General features: G+C 38.4%; 1 protein-coding gene across 1 annotated transcript in view; it reads right to left on the reverse strand.

The window, feature by feature from the left end:
- LOC118002846 (neuronal PAS domain-containing protein 3-like) overlaps positions 1 to 26,180 on the reverse strand; it is an 835,118-nt gene that overhangs the window by 573,387 nt on the left and 235,551 nt on the right. Inside the window, exon 3 of the mRNA XM_034993451.1 lies at positions 6,543 to 6,787. Within this exon, the coding sequence (XP_034849342.1) occupies positions 6,543 to 6,787 (245 nt within the window). The remainder of the gene's footprint in view (positions 1 to 6,542; positions 6,788 to 26,180) is intronic.

Genomic DNA, 26,180 nt, shown 5'->3' on the forward strand with positions numbered 1-26,180 from the left:
GACTCACCCACAGTTCTCATCTCATCTCACTAATAGCTATCCCAAGATACAATGTGGTACTATGTAATTTAATTTAAAATAAGCATGGCTAAATACTTACTTTCCTGGGCCCTGTACATGGAGATATAGACATGCACAAGATGTCCCAGACTGTTCCAAGTAGCTCACAGTCTAAAGACAGAGATATGTATGATAAGAAATGAATTATGAATTGATACCAAAACCAAAAAAAAAGACTCTAACAGTAACCTATAGGAACAAAGGATTAATGTTCTGGGGAAGGAGAGAAAATTTACCTAAGAAAGTGACATGTGAGCTGGGTTTTTAAAGATGAACAAGGATCCAGCAAAACCAAAAGAAGGGGCATTCTGGTTAGTTGGTGGGATGTACAAAGGTACAAACATATGGTTTGAGGTATTCAGTATTGCTAGGGACAAAGAAGATGACAGCAGACAGAGGGACAGACTGATGAATCCCGACACAGAATGCAAAAGTACTTGTGCACTCTTTTGTCCACATTTCCAAAAGTCTCCACAAAAAATTCTGGGAGAAGTCTTCTGTCTTTTGCTCATGCCTCTTACACCTTTGCCTTCACCATGAAAAGAGCCTCTCCCAAATCTCTGCTGTCCCCTGACAGGGGGGGACCTGAGCTGAACCCTGAGGAAGGAGGCAAGCCCAGACAGAGCTGTGGCAAGAAGTAAACCACCCAGCTCAGCTCAGCCTCAATCTGCCCACCCCCAGAAAGATACGGAGCAACCCGAGGAGCCAAAGCCTTGCAGCGTGCTGCTGAGATGGGGCTGATGCCTTGTTGCCCTGGCCCTGGCTGACGAGCACATGAGGGAATGCATGTGTTCTCAGTCATCACGCTCCCAACCTGGCTTCCCCTGCATCAGCGTTTGGAGCTGAGGGTCGCTCTGGATGCGCAACAGGCGCACTGAAGGTAATGGTGACCAGTCCAACTCTCTGACAGGGGCACGTGACAGGAAACCAGCAGTGCCCTTCCAGCCTTCGTGCTGAATGTGGGCCGGACCCCTCTGTAGAGAGCGAAGCTTCTCCTGATAAAATAAAGAACTGCACAGAATTACAGTCTCAGAGAAGTACCCTGCCACCATCAAGTCCACATTTGTCAGAAAGCCCTTCACGCCCAGGCTCAGAGATGACAATCCTAGGGAAGCATGGCGATATAAACAAGGCTTGTCCTGTCATGACGTCAATATAATAAAGTAAAAGGCCAGTTCTTCAAGGAACTTCCTTCAGAAGTCATAACTTAACTAGAGAGATCTATAAGGATAACCACATGTAATTAAAAAGGCTTCCTGGAAGCATACCTAAGAAAAGGCAATTATATCCCATCATATTTCCATATACTAGCAAAACCTGGCACTTGCTACCAAAATAAACAGGAGAGAACATTGGCAGCTCAGCTTTTGGAGCTTGGTGCCACCCCTGACTTTGAAGATTTTATGTATGTATGTATGTATTTGAGAGAGAGAGAGAGAGAGAGAGGAGAGAGCAAGAGTGGGGGGAGGAGCAGAGGGAGAGGGAGAAGCAGACTCCATACTGAGCACAGAGCCTGATTCAGGGGCTTGATCCCATGATCCTGTGATCACAACCTGAGCCAAAGCCAAGATTCAGACACTGAACCAACTGAGCCACCCAGGCTCCCCATGGTGCCACCCCTGACTTTTTTTTTTAAGTTTTTTTTTTTTTTTTATTCATTTGAGACAGAGATAGAGAGAGAGAGAGAGCAGAGAGCATGAGCAGGGGGAGAGGCAGAGGGAGAGGGAGAAGCAGACTCTCTGCTGAGCCAGGAGCCCGACGTGGGGCTCAATCCCAGGACCCTGGGATCATGACCTGAGCCAAAGGCAGATGCTTAACGACTGAACCACCCAGGCACCTCCCATCCCTGACTTTAGATGGAGGTAAGTGAAACTGGAGACTACAGCAGGGAGTTGGGCCCCCAGTATACTGAAGGTGGTGGAGGCAAGAATAGGAACCAAATAAGAATTAAGTAGCTGTCTTTTATCCTGCTCTCCTACCCCTATGGGAAAGCTTTTGTTCAGAACTTAAGGGTTCAATCTGGGTACTACCATTTGCCTGCATAAAAAGAAAGAACACCACAGGCTGGTGTACATGCTGTGCACCAATTCTAAGAAATTACATTTCATGTGGGGTTTTGTTTGTTTGTTTGTTTTAAATAATGAGGAGTGGGACACTTGTCCCCAGGTATGAATGTTGGTTGGTAGAAGTAAATGTGTGTCAACACACAGTAAAATGCCCGAACAGGAACTGGAAGACCTCTGAGCTGCTTAGACCAAGAAGAAAAATCACGTAGACAGTCTTGGATTCTCTCCCTTCTATGGTAACAGAACCATTTTTATAAAATGCTATCTAAGTTTGGGGAACAACCAGTATAGTAGTAAATCAGTGTTACTCTGAAAGATGTCCTATACTCAGTCACTACACATGACTGTTTTAAACAGATCCCTGAAACATGATTGCTAAAGTAACAATCTGGTCTTTGGCTACAGACAGATCATGCATTCCTCAAATAAAGACCTGCAGGTCTCTCCTCTCAGAAATATCTACCACTTTCGGGGCACCTGGGTGGCTCAGTCCAGTTAAGCATCTGCCTTCGGCTCAGTTCATGATCCCAGAGTCCCCGGATTGTGCCCCACGTCGGGCTTCCTGCTCAATGGAGAGCCTTAGTTCTCCCTCTCCCTCTGCCTACTTGTGCTATCGTTCTGTCAAATAAATAAATAAAATCTCTTAAAAAAATAACTGCTCTTATTTAAAAAAAAAAGAAATATCTACCACTTCCTTCACAATAGGAGCCTTACAGAGTGAAGGAAAATTCTATGAAAATAGTAAAGTTCTTCCCTCATGTGTTCAGTCAATTTTAATCACCAGTCGTCTTGCAATATTTTTCAACAGTTTCCTTCGAAAGGCTAAAAATGTCTTATATTTTACATATCTTAGCATTGTTGCCTGTCACACACATACACAAATCGTTGTTTAAAAGCTGAGATGCTTAAATTGAAACAAAACTTATGCTAACAGTGGTAAATATTCCTGGATTAATAGAGTTGTAGCAGATCTACACCAAAAATTGACTGAAGTCTGTGATATTAAAAAGACAGAAAATTTATCTAGTTTTAGCAAATGTCAAATCAGCAGCTATTGCTTTTAAGATTAATAAAAGATATAATGGTTTCTAGATAGCCTCTAAATAGAGATTACTATGAGTGGAGAAGTGATTTACCAACAGTCACCACAATGAGATTTCTTTAAAGGTTACAATCATCAGTTATTTAGCTGAAACACTGCTGAGAATGCCTGGTCATTTCTTGAATAATGCATAATGTTCATTGTAGATTTGATCTGTATCACAACAATACAGATATTTCTAAAATAATGGAAAAAACTATCTGTTACCTTCCAATTGTTTAACATATCATTTCCATGAAATAATTGACTCAGGACACATTACACACTGTCACCTGAGTGTTCTTTCTGCAAGCATAACTTGTAATAATCTATAAACAATGGGCATCACAAAACAAACTCATCAACCTTTATAGACTTTTAAGAAAAGATGTGATGAATACAGGGCAGAGTGAAGGACCTTTCTGAAGCAGTAAATTAAAATGATTAAGTTTCTATATAGTTGTGTGGGACAAATTTAAATTCAAGCTTTGAAATTTAATTATTAATATGAACAACTCATCACATTAAAAAAATTGCCTACAACATGTAAGTACTTTTCATATAAATTTCCAAATGCCTTTAGGTTTATTCAAGAGACTGCTTGGAGAAGCACAAAGTATAATGTCTATCGTTTTATTGTTGGATTATGAACTGCACTTCACATGATGCTGCAGGCTATTTATATAAGCTTGTTTATCCACATGAACTTCTTCAAGGGCACAACATAGAAGACCTTAATAAATTAAAATGAATTTCTTTTGATGTTGTTTCATGAATGTTTGATCAGAATGAGTAACAGGTTTGCATTAAAGAATGGGAGGAGAGCAATAAAATATACATCTATTGTACAGGAGAACCAGCTTACAGAAAGTGCCCACTGCATTCCTAGCAACTTTAGAGAGCCATGGTCAATGGGAGAGAGTCACTATGCTTACACCTTCACTATCACCCGTTTATAGGAGTGGGAGTACACGTGTATCAAATTGGATGCTCTGCCATCACCTGCATGGAATTTTCAAAATAATCACATCGGTTATCTCCTTCCAGCCTCCTAAATACCCATCTCAACCCTCCCATTTCTCTCACTGACGTCACCATGTCCTTCCATAGACCGAAATGCTCAGGACAGCAGAGATCGTATTTTATCTTTTGTGTCCATCTTTATCATAAATATAGAGTTTAACTGATTTACCACAAAGTAAAAATGATTTATCAGTCCTAGTCAAAAGCTGAGAGGATCCTGACCTGGAATGTTCGATAAAGGATGCAAACCAAATATCATTTCTAGAAACAATATGGTGTGCTAGAGCACTAGACAGAAAGGCAAGACAATGGATTCTCGTTTTAAATCTAATACTTCACTTTAAACTGTTTCTAGATCATTTCCCTTGTCTGTAAATGAGGACATGGGTCTACATGAGCCAGAGTTTTACATCTCTAAAAAGTCAGGATTCTAAAAGCAGGGTTATCACCTCACAGAAGAAGGGACAAACCACAGAACCATTTTCTACTTTGGTAACCACCACTATCAAGACAGCCTATCAACTGCTCACCCCTTTAAATTAAAAAATGGAAATAAAAGGTAACTGTGCTAAACAGGTTAAGCCAAGTCCAGTCCCTCAATCAATGCATCTCAAAGTGAGGCCCAAGGATCTATTTTGAACATTCCGTGACTTCTGATCTGTTACACCTACCCTTATCATTTTGTATGATTTGAAATAAATATGATCACAGTCTACTGAATAAACTCTTATGGATACAACATACTTACTAAGATTATATTCACATCATTAGCTCGGGAAAATCTGCTACAACTTTAGCATCTGGAACATAGATTGGTACATTACCAACTTGACATCTCTATTTTCAAGGGCAGAAGGGTTGTAAAAGGGCAGCATGAGTGTGCGTTGGTTTATTCGTACTTTGCTACCTTAGACCGACATCCTGCCCTGAAGAACTAACTCTGCTTTATGTTCTTCTCAACTTCTCAGGCTCATTCTTCTGCTCCAGAGCAAGAATCTGTGAACTATGGCTTGTGGGCCAAGTCTGGTGGCAGTCGCCTGTTTTGTGAAGTATGGTTTTATGGGAACACAACCGCACCCTGTTGTTACATATTGTCTATGGCTGATTTCATGCTACAAAAAAGCCTCCAACAGTTCCTAGATAGTCCATTACAGAAAATGTTTGCCCTGCTCTAGAGGGAAACAACCTGTTACAATTTAAATTCTAATTTTCCTTCTCTCATAAGCCTAAGGAACACAGTTTGTAAGTACCCACATAGAGATATGAATAGATTCACACATGCATATATATGTGATTACACCTCTTAGCCCTCAATTGTAAATAGTCACTGCTTTTGATCCCTCATTTTAATTTGAATCCTCTAAGAGTTTACAGCTCCCCACCAGAATCCATTTCTCCAATAGCCAGGAGTACCGGGACTTCAAAGGTAGTTGTCAAGGTGTAATCACTTCACTAAAGAACCTAATTCCTTCCCCCAGAGTTGCCTAGAATTTTGCCAAATGTCCAGCTTTATGCCCACCAAGGATCTAGATACAAGGTCAGAGCACAAGAAACTAGCAGATCCCTTAAAGTCTAATGCCCTGAATAACACACCATTAAAGAAAGAAAATCAGTGGCCAATGTTACATATACATCAATAAACATATGCATGCATATTTATATGCTAAACATGCTATAAATTACTAGAAGTTTCACTAAACAGAAGAAAATACCTCTCTTATGTATCAGAGTGAAGAAGACCTAAAAACCTTTAATTAATGTTTTAAGAATGCACCAAGGATTTGGAGGGCAAATATATGTTTATATTTAAACAGTTTTTAGGCAATAGGTATAGAGACTTGAAAAATTAATAAGTGAATTGTTTGTCAGTAAAATCATTACTCAAAATGCCTGCTATAGTTGGACTCTGCTCCCTTCCTCTCTTTGGTTACTAAAGACAGAAAATATTAGTTCCATCCTTTAAAAAATATCCTTATACTCCACCCATCAACAATAATTTGCATGTATTAGCATAACACAAATTAAACCCAAGAAGCACTTTAATGTAAGTCATCTCATTCTCATTTTTCTGAAACCTTATGTAAAGCTATAGAATATTTAGGCTGACAGACTTTTGGAAAATAAAAAAATAAATAGAAGAGGTTTATTTCACCTTCACATGGTGTCTTTCTCATGCAGAGTTCAGATTTCCACATTTGTATCCCTTTAAAGGATTTGATATGCAGGAAAAGAAGAAAGGATGATGGTAAACATTTCATCTTAGAGACACCTACAGACCACCATATTCCAGAAGAAACGGGCTTAAAACTTACCTTTTACTGATGTGTTAGGTGGAGGGCCTTCCATTCGCAAGTTCCACGGAGGGTCCCCTTGGTTAGCAAAGTCCCTCATTTTCAGATAGCTAATTGTAAGTCGAATGATGGATGCCTTGTCAAGCTGGCTAGTGATGGCTGCAGGAAGAGGCAACAACTTGGCCAATTCATAGAACTCAAAATTTTCTTTTCCCCGGCGGGAGCGAGCAGCATCTCGGGATTTCTCCTTTCTCAGTGCTTGTAAACTGTAATCAAAGGATTGAAAAAGTGTTCTTTAGAACTTGTGCTTCTACATCAGATAGAAATTGTTTTGTTTTTTTTCCTTTTCTCCCCCGCAAAAATCTACCAAAATCTTCTTCCAAATTTAGGACCACAGTAAAATGAATTCTAGACAATGTCCACTAAAACCACATATTCTACCCCTGGACTTACATGCCACAAACTTATGTGCAGTGAAAAAAATAGTTTGCTTATTAGGTTTTTTCCTCTATTTGGCCATGCATTGAGATATATTCTTTGTTGCTAAGACCTAAGATTTACAGGTGAAGCTTGATGTTATCACTAGAAGCAATTGAGAAGATGAGGCTAGTATTCATGTATCTATTCTTAGGCTAATGATTTTGTTCATTTCATTGTTATCACTACGGGATCTTAAGCCATCAAAAGCACCCATTTTTAAAAATGTACTTCAGTTATCATCTTGGGGAACAAAGGGTAAATAAACATCAACATTTTATCTGTTGATTCTGTGAACTGTGTTTATGTCTTCCAAACCTCAATAAGGAGCACGACCTTAAGTCAGATAAAGAAAACATCCCATTGAAAATGAAGATTTCAATGTAACTTTATAAATGTGCTGGTAATTGGTTGATAAAACTTTAATTCTTTATTAATGAATATACATTAGTAGATGGATAGGTTCTCCAAGATACTGGAGAATAAAATACATTGCCCAGAAAAGTCCAACTTTAATATAAATTTAATGTTAAAAGATAAAGCCTTGTATGGGTTATTAAAACTTATCAACATTATAGACATATTACTTCACAGAAGATTCAATAGGTGGGATCCAGCATTTTCCTTTAACTATTCATGTGCATTTCTGTTTGAAGTTTGCTCACATTGCTGAGGGCAGAATCTAGCACAACTGAAGTTGTGTTTGAGCATCTGACAGAATTCCATCTATTCTGAATTGCTCTGTTTTATGTCTGACAAGAAATAAAACCCACATCAGACCCTGATGATAAGTAATTGGGCAATATTTACAGTATCAAGGTGCTATTAAAATCATTTATAAGTATCTATTTTATGGAGTTCTGAAGGCATTTTAAAAATCTGTGAATCTAGCTTTCTGGCTTCCCACTATAAAATAACAAGAAAGAGAGAAACAAGCAAGGAAGCAAGACCTGAGTAATAGATCAAAATGAGTTCAGCAATGTAGCTCCAATCTCTATTAGTAGAATATGGACAATAATACTTCATATGACATTATAGCACACATGATGTTTTTCATGGCAGAAACATTGTATTCACTGCAGATACTTAGAATATCTTATTGAGTATCTACATAATTTAAGTAATGCCATCACACTCTGGTCAAATACTTGCTAAGCCAATATCCCAACCGGTTTCACTCTATTAGGAAAATATTCTACATTAGCTAAGTAACCTATTTCTCAGAACTAGAACAAGTTAATGTTATCATTTTCAGATTCATGGCAGTCTCAGATGACAAACCTTAGTCGCTTGATGTCTCGAGTGTTAACCTCAGGCAAAAACATCGCTAATTTAAAGGAAAAGGCATGTTAATGCCACTTATTTCCCCAAATCATGGCTGACCTTCATGCAGTTTTATAAACAGTCAATTCTGGCTTGTTGAAAATTAGGTAAATAAAGTGAGAGATGCCTTAAAATCTGACAAAGTTTAAGTATAACCAGGCTCTAGGTTAATATCTTAGGATAAAAGAACCATTCGTATCCCTCCCTTTATATAGTAAAGGCAATCTATCTAACATCATTTAGGTCAGCTGTGCCGAAAGAACTATGTCCTTTGACATGTTTTCTCTACCACTTGTCGAGGGCAGTGGTTCAAGTTCAGTGCTTTGCTCTCTTTGTGTTCTTGTAATCAAATAGTACTCCAGAAGGTAGGCTAAACTTAGAATTTTTGTTGTTGCTGCTGTTCAGTGAGTGAGTATGATGGAGCTCTAGAGCAGAGGTTATACACTCAAGGGCTCCCCGGGTTAAGGCAGGGAATGTCAATGAGTGAAGAGGCCTGATGGCCACGGAGGGGACCTGGGGGACAACAACTCAGGCAAAGGGACAGCATGCACAGTTTCAGCAGAGGGCTGTTCTAGAGGAAGGCACACGTGCTGTGGCCAGATTTTCAGTGTTGCTCTTTCTAGAGAAAACCTGAATTTTTATATGGCATTTCCAATTTTATGTTTTAATTTTATGTTAACTAATTAAAGTTTTAAAAAATAATGCAAGCCTAATAAAACATGTCACTTGGTCAATAAATGAGCAGGGATGCATTTTACAATCAGGTAAGAATTTGGGAGGACAATTTTGAAGGTAGTTTTACATGGATGTTATATGTAACTTCCCCTTTATACATGTTGCTCAAAGAATCTCAAATGGGTTCATCTGTTATCTAATTAACATTACCAATATTCATACTAGGAATTTCTCTGTTCAACTGAAGCAAGTAGAAGATTAGGCCACTATTCTGAAATTGATATTAATGCATAGGCTTATCAATAATTTAAGGAAAAAAAAAAACTAATTCTATGGGGAAGGAGGTAAGCAAAACCCAAGATCACACAGAGCAATTCAATAGGCTCCAAAGGCTAGGTAGAGGAGAAATGGCTTCCTATTTCCACTCCAGAAAGGCAAATACATGGACACTAATGCCTCTCTGTGCCTTGCCTAACAACACTCTTGCCTAACCTAACTCTGACATTTGACTTATCTAAAATACCACTGAGCATGGGGCGCCTGGGTGGCTCAGTGGGTTAAGCCTCTGCCTTTGGCTCTGGTCATGATCTCAGTCCTGGGATCGAGCCCCACGTCGGGCTCCCTGTTCAACGGGGAGCCTGATTCTCTGTCTGCCCCTCACCCCATTCTTGTGCTTGCGCTCTCTCTCTCAAATAAAATCCTTAAAAAATTAAAAAATAAAATACCACTGGGCAGAACTTACTTCATGCGTTCCTGACCCACCTTCTTGTTGTTTTTCTCCATACCACCCTGACTCCCATATCACAGCATTATACAGACACCACAGTTGAGAAGACTTTCAGAGTAACAGCACTATGTCTATAATAAGTAGTAACTTGTTTTGAGGGCAACGGCAATAAAATACAGTCAAAGGATTATAAAGGTTATACAGATGCTGATGGAAGAGATTAAGCTAAAGACCTTAAAACAATGACGCAGATTGTGGATTAATCTTATACCTGCTTTTGTGAAATAGAGCCCAGTTGTAAGTAATTCTCAAACTGAATTGAGGACTACATTAAAACTTAAACTGTGTATTTGGACACTGTCTTAAACCAAAAATTACCACTGTACTTCTAGAATGGAATGGTTGCACATGAATAAAATGTAAAGTGCTGGGGTGCCTGAGTGGCTCAGTTGGTTAAGTGTCTGACTCTTGGTTTTGGCTCAGATCATGATCTCATCAGGCTTTTGAGATGGAACCCTGGGTCCCCCACTCCTGCCCAGCAGGGAGTCTTAAGATTCTCTTTCCCCCTCTGCGCTTTCCTTCATTTGCATGCACACACTCTTTCTCTCAAATAAATATATTTTTTAAAAATGTTGTGGTGCTGATCTCTGCCACATAAAAAATGATTAAACCTCAGATCAACAATAAGTTACTCCCTGGGTCCAAACTTCCCACTGCTCTGATGTTCTTCCACCTGGTCTTTGGATAACTGGAAAAAAGAGACCCTTCCTTAATCCTCAGCAAATCAAAATTTTAAATCTCCCTGATGACAGTATTATCATCCTCACCAATTATTACCACCAACAACAAAACAACAAAATCAACAATTTCAAAAGACACAAACACACACGAATTTTTAATTTATTTATAAATAAATCTAGAAGTCATATGCAAAATTGTATATTTTGGGGAAGATAGTAAATGATTTTCAGAATCTCCAAAGGGCTGCTTCACAACCAAAAGGGTAATGATCTAATATTAAGAATTTCCTTTCATAAAACTTAAAGTTGTTTCCCCCACTCTTTCTGTCATTGATGTTGCCATAATTAACTCTCCTTAACAACCATCCCTGGTTGAAATAATATTAATGTATGTTTCTGCTTAACACTTGGCAACGAATTTTTACATGTTCCTGAAGTTATACTTTTAAGCATAGATAATAAGCAATCAAAAAAATACTAGTAATGAAGATTTAGGGGACAGTGCTTATCGAAAGTAATTCTTTTTTTTTTTTAAATTGAAATGATTTCAACTTTTTTTTTTTAAGATTTTTATTCATTTATTTGTCAGAAAGAGAGAGAACACAAGCAGGGGTAGCGACAGGCAGAGAAGCAGGCTCCCTGCTGAGCAAGGAGCCCGATGCAGAGCTCAATCCCAGGACCCTGGGATCATGACCTGTGCCAAAGGCAGATGCTTAACCAACTGAGCCACCCAGGCGTCCCTGAATGTAATTCTTTTAATCCTCTCATATATTTGAAGTTTCTTGGCAAGTTATGTGTTTTGTGGAAAGAGTCCTGATGAAGGAATTACAAGACCCACTTGGTCATTCATAGGCACGACACAGGCATAACAAATTTCAGCCTCAATTTTATCATCCTACAACGTGAGGATGGCAAACCACTCTCTTGGGACCACTGCAATGGCTCATATGATAATTTCCACGGTAGTATATGGTAAATATGAAACAGTGAACTTCAAAAACAATTCTAGATTTTAAAAATTAAGATAGTTTGTAAACTCTAAGTGTGGTAGAGTCCACTTTAGAGTTTTACAACAAAGAAAATTTTTAAGAAGTTGGAAAGACTTGGGAATGTTGAAAATATAGTCAACCCATCCTTAAACTTTCTTGGAAGCCACAGGGGTTAGTAGTGTGGGTTCTGCAGCCAGATTGTGGGTATTCATACTGTCATACAGTTACTATCTTGGCAACCTTCTCTAGGTCTCCCAACCTCTTTAGGCCTTGATTTCCTCATCTGGAAAATGGACATGATTATAGTGCCTACTTCATAATATTCTTGAGACTAATTGAACTAATACATGTAAAGTGAAAATGCCTGTCATATGGAAAACAGTATCTAAGTAATAACTATTATTGTAATAATCATAAAACTTATTTTGGGGGGCGCCTGGGTGGCTCAGTCGTTATGCATCTGCCTTCGGCTCAGGTCATGATCCCAGGGTCCTGGGATCGAGCCCCGCATCGGGCTCCCTGCTCCGCAGGAAGCCTGCTTCTCCCTCTCCCACTCCCCCAGCTTGTGTTCCCTAATTGTCTCTCTCTTTGTCAAATAAATAAATAAAATCTTTAAAAAAAAAAAACTTATTTTGGGGGAAAAAAGCCCAACTGTTTGAATCCTAGGGCCGTATCCCCTCTTTCTCCATAATTCTTTGTCATTTTATTTGACCAGGCTTCTTTTATACCATCTTTTTTTTTTTTCCAGAGTCTAGGTAGAGCGTCTATAATTTTAAACACCTCTTTGCTTTCTTCATTCATCGTCTCAAACTCCCTTCTCTGTTGCCACTTATGACCTTCACTTTGGCAAACTTAATTTCCCATGTAGTGACAGTAGAAATCAAACCAGGGGAATAAAATCAAATACCTAACTTTTACTTGGTGACAACCCACAAATTGCCTATTTATTAAAGTCCTTTCGTATTCTCTCAAATCATGATTATCACTTAAGTTCTATTTGATGCCTCTCTCACCATGTCTTCCACATTAACAGAGGGTAGAGGTTAAATGCTTGGATTGTGGAGACACAATGCCTGTATTTAAATTCTGGTTCTAGTACTTAACTGATTATTTAGACTTGAGCAATTTATTTAATTTTCTGCCTCAGTTTCTTTCATCTGTGAAATGGGATGATAATACTATCTGCTTCAAAAGGTTCTTGTTGAAATTAAATGAGCTAATTTTTATAAAATATTTAAATGGCGCCTGACACATAATACTACTATATATTAAATGAAAACCTAAACTTGCTTCACACTGATTGTTCTATGGCTTGAGGTCCACAATACTCATTTAAAATGTACACACTCTTTCACCAGTATGATTTCTAGTCACTGGTTCTGACAAATCACATTGCATGCTTAAAGCAAAATAAAACTCCTTTATTACAAAGATACTCATTTTTCAGTATAGTCTTCCTTATGCCTAAAGTCTGTTGTATACCACAGCTGTATTTAATGAGTTTCCAAATAAAACCTATTCCATTAATGAATGATTAAAGGTTCATAAATCAATGATTTCCTTACTAGGAGTAATAAGTGACCATTTTTTTAGTTCACTAAAGTAGAAAAAAATCTCATTCAATTGCAAGGCAAGCAATTGTGTTTATATATAAAAAAAAAAAAAGAATATCAAAACACTTGCTAAAGGAATGAATTGTTCAAGAGAATTGTGAAAACTTCTATAAAAAAACTTCAAAATTGCAATGATAATTACTGGTCCAGATGATCTTATGAGTACTCCTGGCAGAAAGGTGATCTTTCAAAACCTCCCAAAAATAGAAATTCTCCTTGACGTCAGACAAAAACCTGAAATCCAGGACCATGGAGAGCTCACCCATACTGCCTGCTAAGTGGGGAAATGGGGAAGTGCTAGCAACATTTATTGCATTAGCTTGGCGGGGGGCAAGGCCAAATAATGAACTTCTACTTGAGACAGAGACAAGCAAAAGATAACGGGGGGGGGGGGGGGCGGGGTGAGTAAAAAGTTAAAGAACAGGCACTGCCACTATCACAAAGCCAGTATTATGAAATTGACTCAGTATTTGCCATCTCTCTGAAGCTGCCGCGGACCTGGATAAAGATGTCAATTATTTATTGGGCCACTTGTTCATGGTGGCAAGAAACAGATAACTTTGCACTTGATGACTCATTAAATTAAAAGAGGTAAGTTATCCTTTGTGGCTTATCAAATTTGGCTTTGCAAAATTGATTACTTTGATTTCCTACTTCACAGAAATAGTTACGATGATGATGGAAATAATACAGCTGGAGATCTACAGAGGCTAACAAGGAACAAAATAATTGTCACAGAGGAACAACAAAAGGAAGTCAACTTAAACATTTCTTCCTCTCCGATGACTTCTTCATAGCCAAATTTGTATCAGTTCTTTTCATATAATCTATAATTGTATTTGTGGGCCTGCTCCTGATAAGGACATTATCAATAGATTCACACTATGTCTACATGAAAATGCTCTCTCTCAGCCTCAGTTTTAACACCTTCATGTAAACTTTTAGAATACAATAACCCATCTCTATTAAAGACCATGGCAGATTTTGGTCCTTTAACTATAGGGGAAAGAAAAGGTAGAGTCAGAACCACTTTAAATTTTGCCTTTTTAAAGTACTTCTAAGGAAGCAGAAAGGCAGGTTTTTATGGATTTTCCTACTTGTTTTGCTTAGAACCCAGCACTACAGACTTCTACTATTTATCAATTAATCTGGCATGCAGCCTCAAAGGAAGAAGGTCGACCTGTATTAAAAATGCAGCCATCAAAAATTCATCAAAGGTTTCAGCATTTTAACTCATGAACCTTTGAACACCTGCATACTTGTCAGATCTCTGGTCATACTTAACGGTGAAACTTATAGTTACTCCAGTACCTAACTCCTGCCCTGACATGAGCAGAATGAGGAGGATTCCCAGGGAAAAAGTAAAGATCCTATAAGCACTGTTTGCCCTTCTTTTATTACTTCAATAAAACGGCCCAATACACATTGGCATCACATAGAGTTCAAAGTCAATCAAATCAACCTACTGCAAAGAAAAAAAATCTTTCAAGAGTATTTTTCCTCATGATTGTAAATATCGGCTTTCTCACAAGGCAATATAATTGAGAAATGCATAAACAGCTATTATCTAGTAGGATTATACACTACATAGCTCACAAATTGGACTCTCTTAATGCTCTCCAAGAAAAGGTAATAATTTCAGAAACCTTCCTTTAATGTGTGAAGGAAAGAGCTTGGTATATGCTGGAAGTTAAAACTGGAACCTTCTAAGTTCAAGGTAAGAACTCTGCTGCTTAACTAATGCACTGCTCATAGCTGTCATTATTAATTTATGTTAGCCTCTGTAAACATCAAGAGTATAATAGGCCAATTTCACAACTAAATATAGATGCACATTTTGCCCTTATATAAATGGCAGATTGCTGCTGTAGATCATCACTGCAGCAACACGTCAGTAAAGATGCACTGTTTGATGGTCTGATGCTCACACAATATATAAAACCAGCTGTAATGGTTGTTTGGAAGCAAAGTGTAACATAGCAGCAAAATTTCATTTGTTCCACAAACTCAGGATATATTAAGCTTGGCCGACAAAGACTGTTTGATGTGCTAAATCAGTTTGACCTTCATTCTTGCTTTATTTTTCTCATTTAACATGTGAAATGACCATTATTTTTCCCCATGGGAGAAAATATCATGAAATTGATGGCTTTAAAAAAAGTGTCAAAAACATCTGCAACTGCTAACATTTGATAAAGTATCAAAATCAAGATGCATCCTTAAAATTTTTAACTAAGATATATTCTGATTGAATAATCATGACCCATTTTTGACTTGTAGTAAAATAGATCAAAAGAGTAATTAGAGACATTCAACTGAGTGCCTTCCCTCATCTTCAGAAAATGCCTTGTGTATGTTTGAACTTAATAATTAAATTAATTGGTTTTAGCCAATGAGCGTTTTTATTCTTAACACTTTAAATAAGAGGATTTAATTCCAGAATGAGTCATTAGAATAGTAATAAAGAAAGCTGAGAGGTCCGCACAATCCTTTTCAACCAATGTTCACCTTGATTCAAATAATCCTTGAATGAACCACAGCAAGACCAAACTATTCATTGTATGCTTTGGTGTCTGCCAAAAACCTCATGAATCAAAGTGTTTTGTTCTTCATTTTCCCCCAGAACTTTAAGCTGTACAACTGGCAGTTCCATAATAATGGAAAAACTGTGGCTTTATCAAGTAATTTCTCTCCACCCAATAAAGAGCACTTTACCTTGGAGCAACTTGTATATTTCACACCTTAAATTTCTATTTACCAAATCAGCTAATCACTTCACAATTGAACTCAGAACAAAAAAAAAATTATCAATTAAAGTGGTTGAAACTCCTGCAAATTATCATTTAGGAATGAAGTAATTGCTTTCATCAGGGCAGAAAAGCCCGCCAGAACAGAAATGTCACTTTAGATTAGTGTTCTCACTCCTGAAGCTATGGATGACACAGCTGATATAAGACTAAATGCCAAGACCAATCAATTGCTTTTGTGGCTCTGCTCTGAGCTGCTGTAAAAGGGGCCATTTTCTAGGATCTACTCTTCATTATAGTAAATGCTATCTCCTTGGTAACATAATTCCATTTCTCATAAATTCTGTCTGAGAGCATTGTCCTAACAATGGATGTTTGTGGAAAAGAATGCTGTTGGTTTAATGCACAGAATTAAGTGTGAATGGCTGTCAAACTGCTATAGTTTACTAGTTCTTAAACATAAATTGAAGTCTTATACATTAAAAAGAATTCTTAGGGAGAAATGAATGTCCTGAACAAGGGTAAGATATTGTATTTGAAGGCTCCGTGCTACCAGTTTAGAATTTTGACTATTCTAGTATTTATCTGTCCTGTACATTAAATCAGTCAGCTCACACCAGAGGTGGGTGAACACTTCACTTACTTTCTCAGCAGTGCAGTTTGCAAATGCGAAACCTCAGAAGCAAATATGGACTCATTAGGCAACTGCATGCGATTTGTGAATAGCCACAACTGTGTTAAAAGGAAAAAAAAAAAGTGTTCTTTGAGCTGAGCCCTTCCTGGAAAGCATCCAGACCTTAATTTGTATTGTTCATCCTCCTGAAGTTACAAGATTCTGGATTGCAGGCTCCAATTAAAAGGAAATTGAAGAAGCTAATATAGTGAGAAAGCAGCAATTCCCTGCACTGTTCTCTTCAGGTCTGAAGTTTAGAAAGAGATTCAGGATCACGGGTCCTTGCCCAACATGGGATAAAGGCTTTCTCATCCTGGTGAGCACACATGTGTAACTTCCATTAACAGTAACAGGAGTCGTGAGCACACATTGAGAAGAAAGTCTACTGCTAAATATTTGAAAGGGTCAGAGCATCTCTGCTGAAAGGCAAAATGAGAGGGAATGGTAGGCACCCAGGGACAGCAGGACATTTTACTGACCATGCAAAGACCAATTGCTGGAATTGCTACCACTCCAAGGAGCTGCAGCACTGATTTCCAGAGTATCAATAGCCGGAAAGTACACGTGATGTTTCTGTCTTTTTAAGATTACTCAGTACCAACAAAGAATAGCATGAACCTTAACGTAGTATTAAAAGTGGACATGTTTGAATGCTTACTCTATTTTGGCCACAATCTAAAGGTTTTAAGTATCATCTCATTTAATTCATCGTTGCCAATATCAGCCATAAAGGGAAAAAGGGTAATAGCAACTATGGAAGACCATCTCTGGACACAATGGATGCTATAAAACAGTGTTTTGCTTTCAGCCCCTCTTTTGGGGGCCCCTGCATGGGTTTTGTACTTCCCCTCAAACTTGCCACACCCAGATGTACCTAAAACCAGGAGATTTCTTGTCACAGGGACGGCTTCCCCCAGATCTTGGACTTCTGGTGCTAAAGCAGGACAACCCTGGGCAAACCAGGACAGCTGGTCACCCCAGAATTATTACTGCCTCCATCTCACAAATAAGAAGATCAAAGCACAGAGAGGGAAAGTCACTTGGCCAGAGTCAGTGAGGGTTGCAAGTGGGAATTTGAACCTTGGCAAGATGACTCACGTAAGGCCCTCTCAGCCCCGCAGTGCATTGCCTCTACAGGAATAAAATCCTCAAGATACCCCTTTCCCCGAACGTATCTATAGGACAATTAAGTCACTGACCAAGTTTGCCTTAATTTATAATCACCTATATAAATCCCATAAGTGTTATGAAAACATTAATTTCTTAATGAAATGTCCAACAAAACCCTGTTTTTCAGACTTCACAAACATTGCAATTTGAAGTAGATAGATTTGCTGTTAATTGCTGTAAGTCCCAAACTAAATTGCTTTGGAATTCAAATTCAAATGACCTTTTCTAGAGGGAAAATTCACTTTTTCCTTTAATTTTCTTTAAGTATGATTTCAAACACTTTTGAAAGCACAACTAAGTGGAAGAAAGCTTTTGAAAACTTGCAAGCTTGATAGGAGAAACTTGGAAAGGAGAAAGCATGCTTTGACAAGTTTGAAGATCTTTAAGTATGAAAAATGAAAGTTATGGTCATGTGAACACTGCAAACAGCACATGCTTTTACTTGACATCAATGAACACACATACTACAACTGCCTGCATCCCTTTGTGAAAGAGAGATAATTAAGTAAAACGGTCACCCTTTCTTTAAACACTACAATGGAGAAAACAGGTCTTAAAGAGACTATATACCCTATCCCCTACCTATCTGTTTAAGACACATTTTTATTTAATCTTTCATCAAGATTCCCCAAAGCACAGCATATGGTTGCCAGAGATGTAAATTGTCACAATTTCTAGAGAACACTTTGGCAAATACATATCCAAAGGATTAGAAATTTGTTTTTTGGGGTTTTTTTTTTTGTTCTTTTTCTTTTACCAAAGCTGAGGATGTGACTATATTGCTAAAAGAATATTCACTGCCTCTTTGATAAACTTCAGAAACCTATTATGGAATATATAGCTGGATATATAGATATATAGATAAAATATATCCAAATCTAGATTAATTCCCATAAACCAAAATATTAAGATTGATTACTTCTACATGGTAGAAATTCCTTGTGGAGGAGATGGAGAGAACTCTAATTTTTGAAGTGTCTTTAATAAGCATGTATTTTTTATATAAAAATTACTTTTAAAAAATAACTTATTTTATGGAGTCTAAGTTGAGTCCCAGAAGTGCCCTGATGCTCAAAGGCATTTTTCATTTAATAAAGTTTTACCTCATAATGCTATCGAATGCCAGCCTGTCACCACTTCTTGCAACAAAAGGGCCTAAATATTTGGAGAAAATGCTCAGCTTGGTCATCCCTCTAAAAGAAAATGCTTGGCTGCAACTGGCGAAGCTGGGCGAGGTCCTCATTCCTTCCTCAGTTATCCCTCACTTGTCTCCAACCAAAAGACTGAATCCATTAGCCACGCAGCCCAGGCTCCCCTCACCCCAAAAGGAGTGCTTTACTCAGTATACACTACGCCAACTGCTTGGCTGGAGATGCAGTGAGCTACCATGTAGTGACTGGCTTTTTCGGTGATGGCAACCTTCAATTTTTTTTTTTTTTTAAGGTTTTATTCATTTGAGAGAGAGAGAGAAACAGAGAGCACACAAGCAGGGGGAGAGGCAGAGGGAAAGGGAGAAGCAGGCTTCCCACTGAGCCAGCCGGGAGCCTGATGCGGGGCTCGATCCTAGGACCTGGAGATCATGACCTGAGCCAAAGGCAGCCGCCCACCCATCTGAACCACCCAGGCGCCCCACAACCTTCTATTCTTACCCAGGAAAAAACAAACACACAAAAAATTGCACGGAATAGCCTTCCTGAAGCACATTCTCAGATCCTAACTCAAGTCTAGAATTAAGAAGCTGCCCCGATGGGTATTTTGAGATCTCTAAGCTCTGTAACACTGACCAAACTATTATAACCAGGGTTATTTATTGTTTTTCCATTGACTGCTGTACCTCATACTTCTAATGGGTTTTGGCCCGTGGTGGTAGGTGGCTCCGTGGTATTGGAGTACATACATGCAGGAGTCAAGATGTTATTATGTGCCAGGGATTACCTATAATTGAGGAGTCGTGATACGTCACTAAGGGGCTTTATGAAGTGAGACAACATAGGAAATGCCTATTTCCAGGCTTCTATTACTCAGTCAGAAACCAAGTCCTCCATGGATCCTACATTCTTTTGAGACAACTTAATAAACATTCAGTCCTCTTAAAAATCTGACTTTGAGGAACTATAAGTCATTCTGAGCCAAATCTAGTCACATAACAGAATGATAAAGATAGGTAACACATCGATGTAGGAAAGGTTTAAAATACGTAAAATAAGAATAAAGTAATTAGGCACATTTTCTTCATGAGTTTGCAGGCTGCTCATGGAAAAACCAAAGGTTCTATCATGGTATGTGTATACGAAACTAAAAAGACCCACTTATCTCACTGATTGAAAGTCAGCACTGAATTTCCTGATTTTGAACAAATCATTACCACAACTTTAAAGTAACGAATCCAAACTGTTGATAGCAAATTCTCAGATGCAGGAAAGCAGGGGTTGGTGGGGAGAGTCTGTAAGCTGATACAAAAAAGCCTTGTTAACTGAAACGGGGGCAATGAAAGCCAGAGATATTCTCAATTGGCCCCTTACGTAAAGCCTCCATAAATAACCTTAGTATCTGAATCTAGAAGCCACCAAAAATTAAAACACACAAAATGTGTAACACATGGTTGAGCACTCCCTCCCTGACCTTTCAACCTAATATAGTCTTTGACCAAAATGGATATTCTGCTGCTTTTTACTCACCTACCAGCACTTTACAGGAGCCCGTTCTTAAATTTACCTTCTATCTTCTCTCTGTATTTCATTTTGTTTTGTTTGGGCTGAGATAGTCATCTTAAAGGGTTTTCCCTCAAGGTCTCCTTTTGAGTTATTAGCCAACAAAAGATCACTTAGTCTTCAGTTCACTTCTGAAAACAGCAGTGTTTCCCAACAGCACAGTTACAAAGATAGTGTGGAGATCAATGAGCAATGGGGCAACTTGGTCATGTTCTCACGGTTTCGGACCTGACTCACTTTTTAAATACATACATGTGCACGCATGGACACACACACACTCACATAAACACCCCACTGTTGTTAGGGGGTTAAATTATTTATGTGGCTGCCTCTAGCTATGACTTCTTAAATTACTCATCACCTCCCAAATTCTTAGAGGTGGTATTTGAGCATTTTTAGGTCAATTATTAAATGTGCCATGATTATCCTTCAAATTCTGTTTTCTTTCCCCTCATTTTTGCCTCATTTTCTTCTATATAATTTCCCTCATTTGACTTAGTCATATCTTATCTAATAAAATTCACATATCCAGGAAGAGTAGGGTTTTTTTTGTTGTTGTTTTATGAATTGTGAACCTAGTATAAATACATTTACATTAGGAGTCACAAACTTAAATACCAGCCAGACCTAACAAAATTATGCAAGTGAATAGAGAGGACTAAGTATAAGAGAGCAATGCAAACCTGACAATGGCAACTGGACCTCACTGTTGAACAGGTAACAGGGAATGGTGGGGACTACGGCAAACTGGAGAGCACTTACCCAGCCATCAGGGGGCATTCATTATTCAGTGAAAAACAAACACACAAACAAATTAAAGACATTGTTACTAGATGGGAATATGGACCCAAAGTTGCCAGGTCTTCCTTTTTAACAGAAGTTGGAAATCTAGGTGTTTTTTTTTTTAATGTAAAATCTTCCTTTTTGTGAAAATATTGGCATCTCATTTAAAAAATGGAACTCTATGCATGTGCCTATGGGCCTCATTTGGCCTGTGGCAGTTAGCAATCTGTGGTTTAATGGCATTGATAACCTTTCCTGAGAGTAGGTTTAATTACTGGGTACATAAGGTGTAGGGCATGAAGATGTGTAGCAGTCAGGTGACATTGAAGACATCAAAAAGAGGCATAAACTGAATGGAAGTGAGGAAAGTTAAATTTGGAAGAAACTAATTATTAAAGTGAATCTGAGTGATCAAATTTCTGCTTCTTCTTTACTCTGTTTTATAAATTTCCTAAAAATAATCAGGGAAAATTAGATGGCGTTAGATAGACTATTCCATAGGGTTTAACCTATTATTAAAAGTAGCTCAGAAAACTAAAAATACTGATAAGGTATATGTGTGCATAGGTCCACTTACAACACATAAGCTACAGTTTCAAACATTTAATAACTAAAAGTTCAATCAGTTCACCATGGTAGCATCATGTGCAAAACCTGTTTTATAAAAATTAAAAGGGCCCCTTTCACAATGAGTCATTAGTGTGCAGTCCCTGAAAAATTAGTGATTAAATTATGTTAACGATTTCTTCAAAGTACATGCTAAGTAAGACTTTTTTGTTATTAAGCTGTTGTTAAGACAGTGTCCTGCTATGTGTGTCCTCAATAGGTATTTGCTGAAAGATGGTTATGTTGATGATCTAAATGTCCTTAAAAGTCATGATTAAAATCAGTATACAATACATCCAGTAGTAACGCTACTGAAATAAAATTTGCCCAGCAAATCAGTCGTTGGAATGGCATTACCGTGAACATGGAAGGGAAAGAGGGAAGAAACGCAGATATTACCCCCTCCCCACCAAACCTTGATACTCATAAATTCTTCCCTGTCAAAACTATTTAAATCTCAAACAACAGTCTCATCCCCTCTCCACACTCTGGAGAGGGTGCTATAGTGACCACCAAACTGAGTCACAAAGGAGAAAGAGAAGTCAAGAGCCTGCCTAGCATCCTTTGTTAAACATCGACAGTCTTATTCAGAATACCAGTCACCATAAATCCTTCCCACAAGTCAGGTAGACGTAACGATAAGGAATAAGGGGAAATCCTAGATCTTCACATAATTACTGTATCCCTTTGCTAGGTCTGTGTGTTTATGTGTAATCAGAAATACAGAAGCAGTGGACAGAGTCAGTGCTTCAAAGACAACATATAAGAGACCACAGAAAAAAAGGATTTAACCTGGCAGGGTACCTACAAATTAAGATATTAAATCCTCATAAATTTCAGAATGAGTAAGACAGCCATCTAGAGAGGCCTTCTGAAATTCAACAAACTTCTGGAACCACTGTTTTCCTACAGCTGAATCTCCTCTGCTTCTGGGTATGGGTTTTTGCGTTTTCTGGGGTTCTTTGCCTTATTTATTTTAAAAGTGTGTTTACGCATTTGTGCATCTGCTTTGCTTACTGGGGCAGCTGTGGCCCTCTCGTTTCCTTCTGGCTATCTGCTCCTAGTCTCTGGCAGTGTCCTTTTCCCTCTGGGGTAAAGGCTGACAGCTCAGGTGGAAGGGACTGCCCTCATGTCTATATGTAGAGTCTGCTGCTTTATGAAATTGATCAGAATGGCACATTCTCGTCAATTTCACTCAGAGCAGGTGGAAGAAAGATAACATTCCTATGTAAAAGTCAGGCACTGCTTTTCATCTGCAGCTTCCAGGACTGCTTGTACAGTAGATCTCCACTGAAAAAGCAAACACACACATACACACACAGTCGGCTGACGTGCATCCAAGGGCAGACATGATACAATTTGTGCACGACCCCCACCCTGCCCCTTGTATATGCAATACAGTAAGGAATGGTGTATGCTTGACTGTAGGCTATAATTTTATTGATAGACTCTGATGACATTATAAAATCCATAAGGGCAAAGAGCAAGTGATTTGCTCATGTCACTAGAAATCCAATACAAAATTACAGCTTTCATTTAGAAGCCTTTTTGGAACTTTTTTTTTTTAATCAGTCATGATGCATGGTTATCAATACCTGTATTTCGACCATGATGACAAGGGAGGGAAAAAAAAAAACATTAAGCCAAAGCCTACAGAGAAAATAACCCCAAACTCTTCAAGCTTACAAGAACCACTCCTGATTTTACAAATTCTATACAAATTGTGAGAGAGATGGCAAGCAGAAAATGAGAGCAAATTTGACTCATTTCATCAAGACTTCTGTAAGTATTCATTTACATGCTACTATGTGCTAAATGTGGATTTAGATCTTAACACATAAAACCAGCTTTAGGTCTTTTATAGCGTACTTTACAAACAAACTTGCATAAACTCCTGGACAATTAGTGTATAAAAAGCAGGAGTAAGGAAAAGAATCTCTCTTTACTCCATGTCAATGCTCTCCATTTTCACGTGAGCTCAACAGGTATTGTGTGTCCTCATTTAGACATCATAAACTTGGGTGAGGGGCTTGTATATTCTTAAGATCCACCCATCTATGCACTTTCAAAGCATCAGCTTAACAGATCCTTAAGTGGGGTGAAGGTCATATGGAAATGTCTGTGCCAAGGAAATCTTACTATTCCCAAGAAAGAGGGAGTTCCAGCTGAGAAGTCCTTTCCTTCCTCTCTGTGCTCAGAATAACTTGCATTCCTAGGCAGGAGGCTAACTGAGCCATCCAAGACAGGTCAATCCTAGCAGTTAGTTCATGCTGACCATGGGAGGTCCTGGATGGAACCAGTATGTTTATAAAAGTAACTTGTGGGGCGCCTGGGTGGCTCAGTTGGTTAAGCGACTGCCTTCGGCTCAGGTCATGATCCTGGAGTCCCGGGATCGAGTCCCGCATCGGGCTCCCTGCTCGGCAGGGAGCCTGCTTCTCCCTCTGACCCTCCCCCCTCTCATGTGCTCTCTGTCTCTCTCATTCTGTCTCAAATAAATAAATAAAATCTTTAAAAAAAAAAAAAAAGTAACTTGTAAGCAGGTCTAGACTAAAGCAGTTGAAAGACAGATCATCTGGAAAATAAGTAGAGTTAATTGGGTAGGTACAGGTGGTCCACATGAGGAAGCTATTCAATATAAGGAAAAATATGAGAAAATGACAGCTATTCATTACAATCAAAAACTGATCTATAAGTAGTGAGACCTGGGTGCTGGGCCAACCTCTGCCCCTGTTAACTATATGATTTTAGACAAGACATTTAATTTCTCTGGCTCTTTGTTTTGTCACTGGAAAAACAAGGAGATTGTTCTCCAGTACATCCTTCCCCTTCAAGATCCTATTTCCCCTTGTGTGTTTGTCACATAACGTTCACGAACTACTAGGGGATATGTCTAAAGTGCACTAAAGTGATTGCCCATTTTCCCTACAGTTTTAAAGAGGTGTGTGTCCTCCCCCACCTTCCTCCCTCTCCCACTGATCAGCTGTTAGTATCTAATACAATCACAGAGGCTTCAGTAAGGAAATATGCACCTTACTTTCACATAGGATTCAGTGAAATTGCATGGTTCTTAAATTTGTAGATGATACATGAAAACTGTCCTAACTAAAATTTCTAATTAATAACAATGATATAGTCCTATCTCCACCTTGCCAAAAGAAAATCTGGGTCTCCTCAGAACTGACAAAGCAGAGAATAAAACCGTTACTCTTGAGTAATGGGTAAGAATGAATATCAGCTAAGTAGAGAAGCATGGGGTTAATGTAAGAGTTATACCTCTGTTTTAAACATAAATTAAACCCCTTTTCCACTGGTGGGTGGGAGAGGTTCCAATGATGGCAAAACTTAACATTTGTAAAGTATGCCTGATTACCCTCTATGCATAGTATAATGTGCTGGAACATCCCTACAGAATGTCAACCATCTGGATCAAGCAATCAAACAACACCCGTTGGTTGCTGTCTAGCATCAGGCTAAATCCAAATCAATCAATAATCTATATTTTGTGAGCACCGGTATTTCTGGCATTGCACAGACACAAATACAATACCCCTATCTGTCTCCAAGGTGAGGGGAGTCAATTGGGCAAGTATTATAAAAAGTGGGTATTATTTATACTGTTTTTCAACCTGTTTCCATGGCAGACTCCACAATTCTTCCAAAACAGGTTTAAATTTCACAGGATGGTTTGATCTGCAACTGACCTGAAAGCAACAACATACCACCATCCAACACCTAATTAAGTCAACAAAAACAACCCTGGTCAAAGTGGCAATACCACCACCAGCATTCCACCGTGCGGCTCATGCCTTTTTGACTTGCTCAGAGGTATGGGACTATTGCAATCACATCACACTGCATTATTCTTTCATTGACACATCAATCTGATTTGTTGTTATTAATACTTACTGTACCTCCAAACAACATAAGCAGGTCCCAGGGTGTCATGTCTGAAATTACTTTAAGTACTATGAAAAAACCAGCGAGCCCTATGAACCACATGTTAAATAAAAATTAAATCTCCTTTCAACTGAAATGTGTAGAGAATTTTTAACATGATAAACAATGTTTACATTAATTTCACTTGAACTTTTGCAGACTGGAGAAGCACGTTTTGAGTAGCTTATGGTCTTGATTTTTCAGTGAATAATATTTAGCTCAAAGTTTGAGAAAGCCCCAAACCTTAAGTAGTCTGCGTTTGGGGTGAATGAAGGTGTAAGCTTAGATGGGATAGACTAAGAGAAAGAAAGAAGCACCTTTACAAAGAGCTATTATACCTGATAGGCTCCATACAAGACAGTTGAAAATGTGAGCTTCAGTATTCAAAATAGAAAGGATACAATCATATGTCTGGTTAACTTACAGGAAATAGTTCGAGACAATTTTACACTAACTACAGTGATTTGGGCAATTTTTAAAAATAATACC

The sequence above is a fragment of the Mirounga leonina genome, unplaced genomic scaffold (assembly GCF_011800145.1).
Source record: "Mirounga leonina isolate KUSES-001 unplaced genomic scaffold, KU_Mleo_1.0 Mir_83, whole genome shotgun sequence".
In the NCBI taxonomy this organism is placed as follows: Eukaryota; Metazoa; Chordata; class Mammalia; order Carnivora; family Phocidae; genus Mirounga; species Mirounga leonina.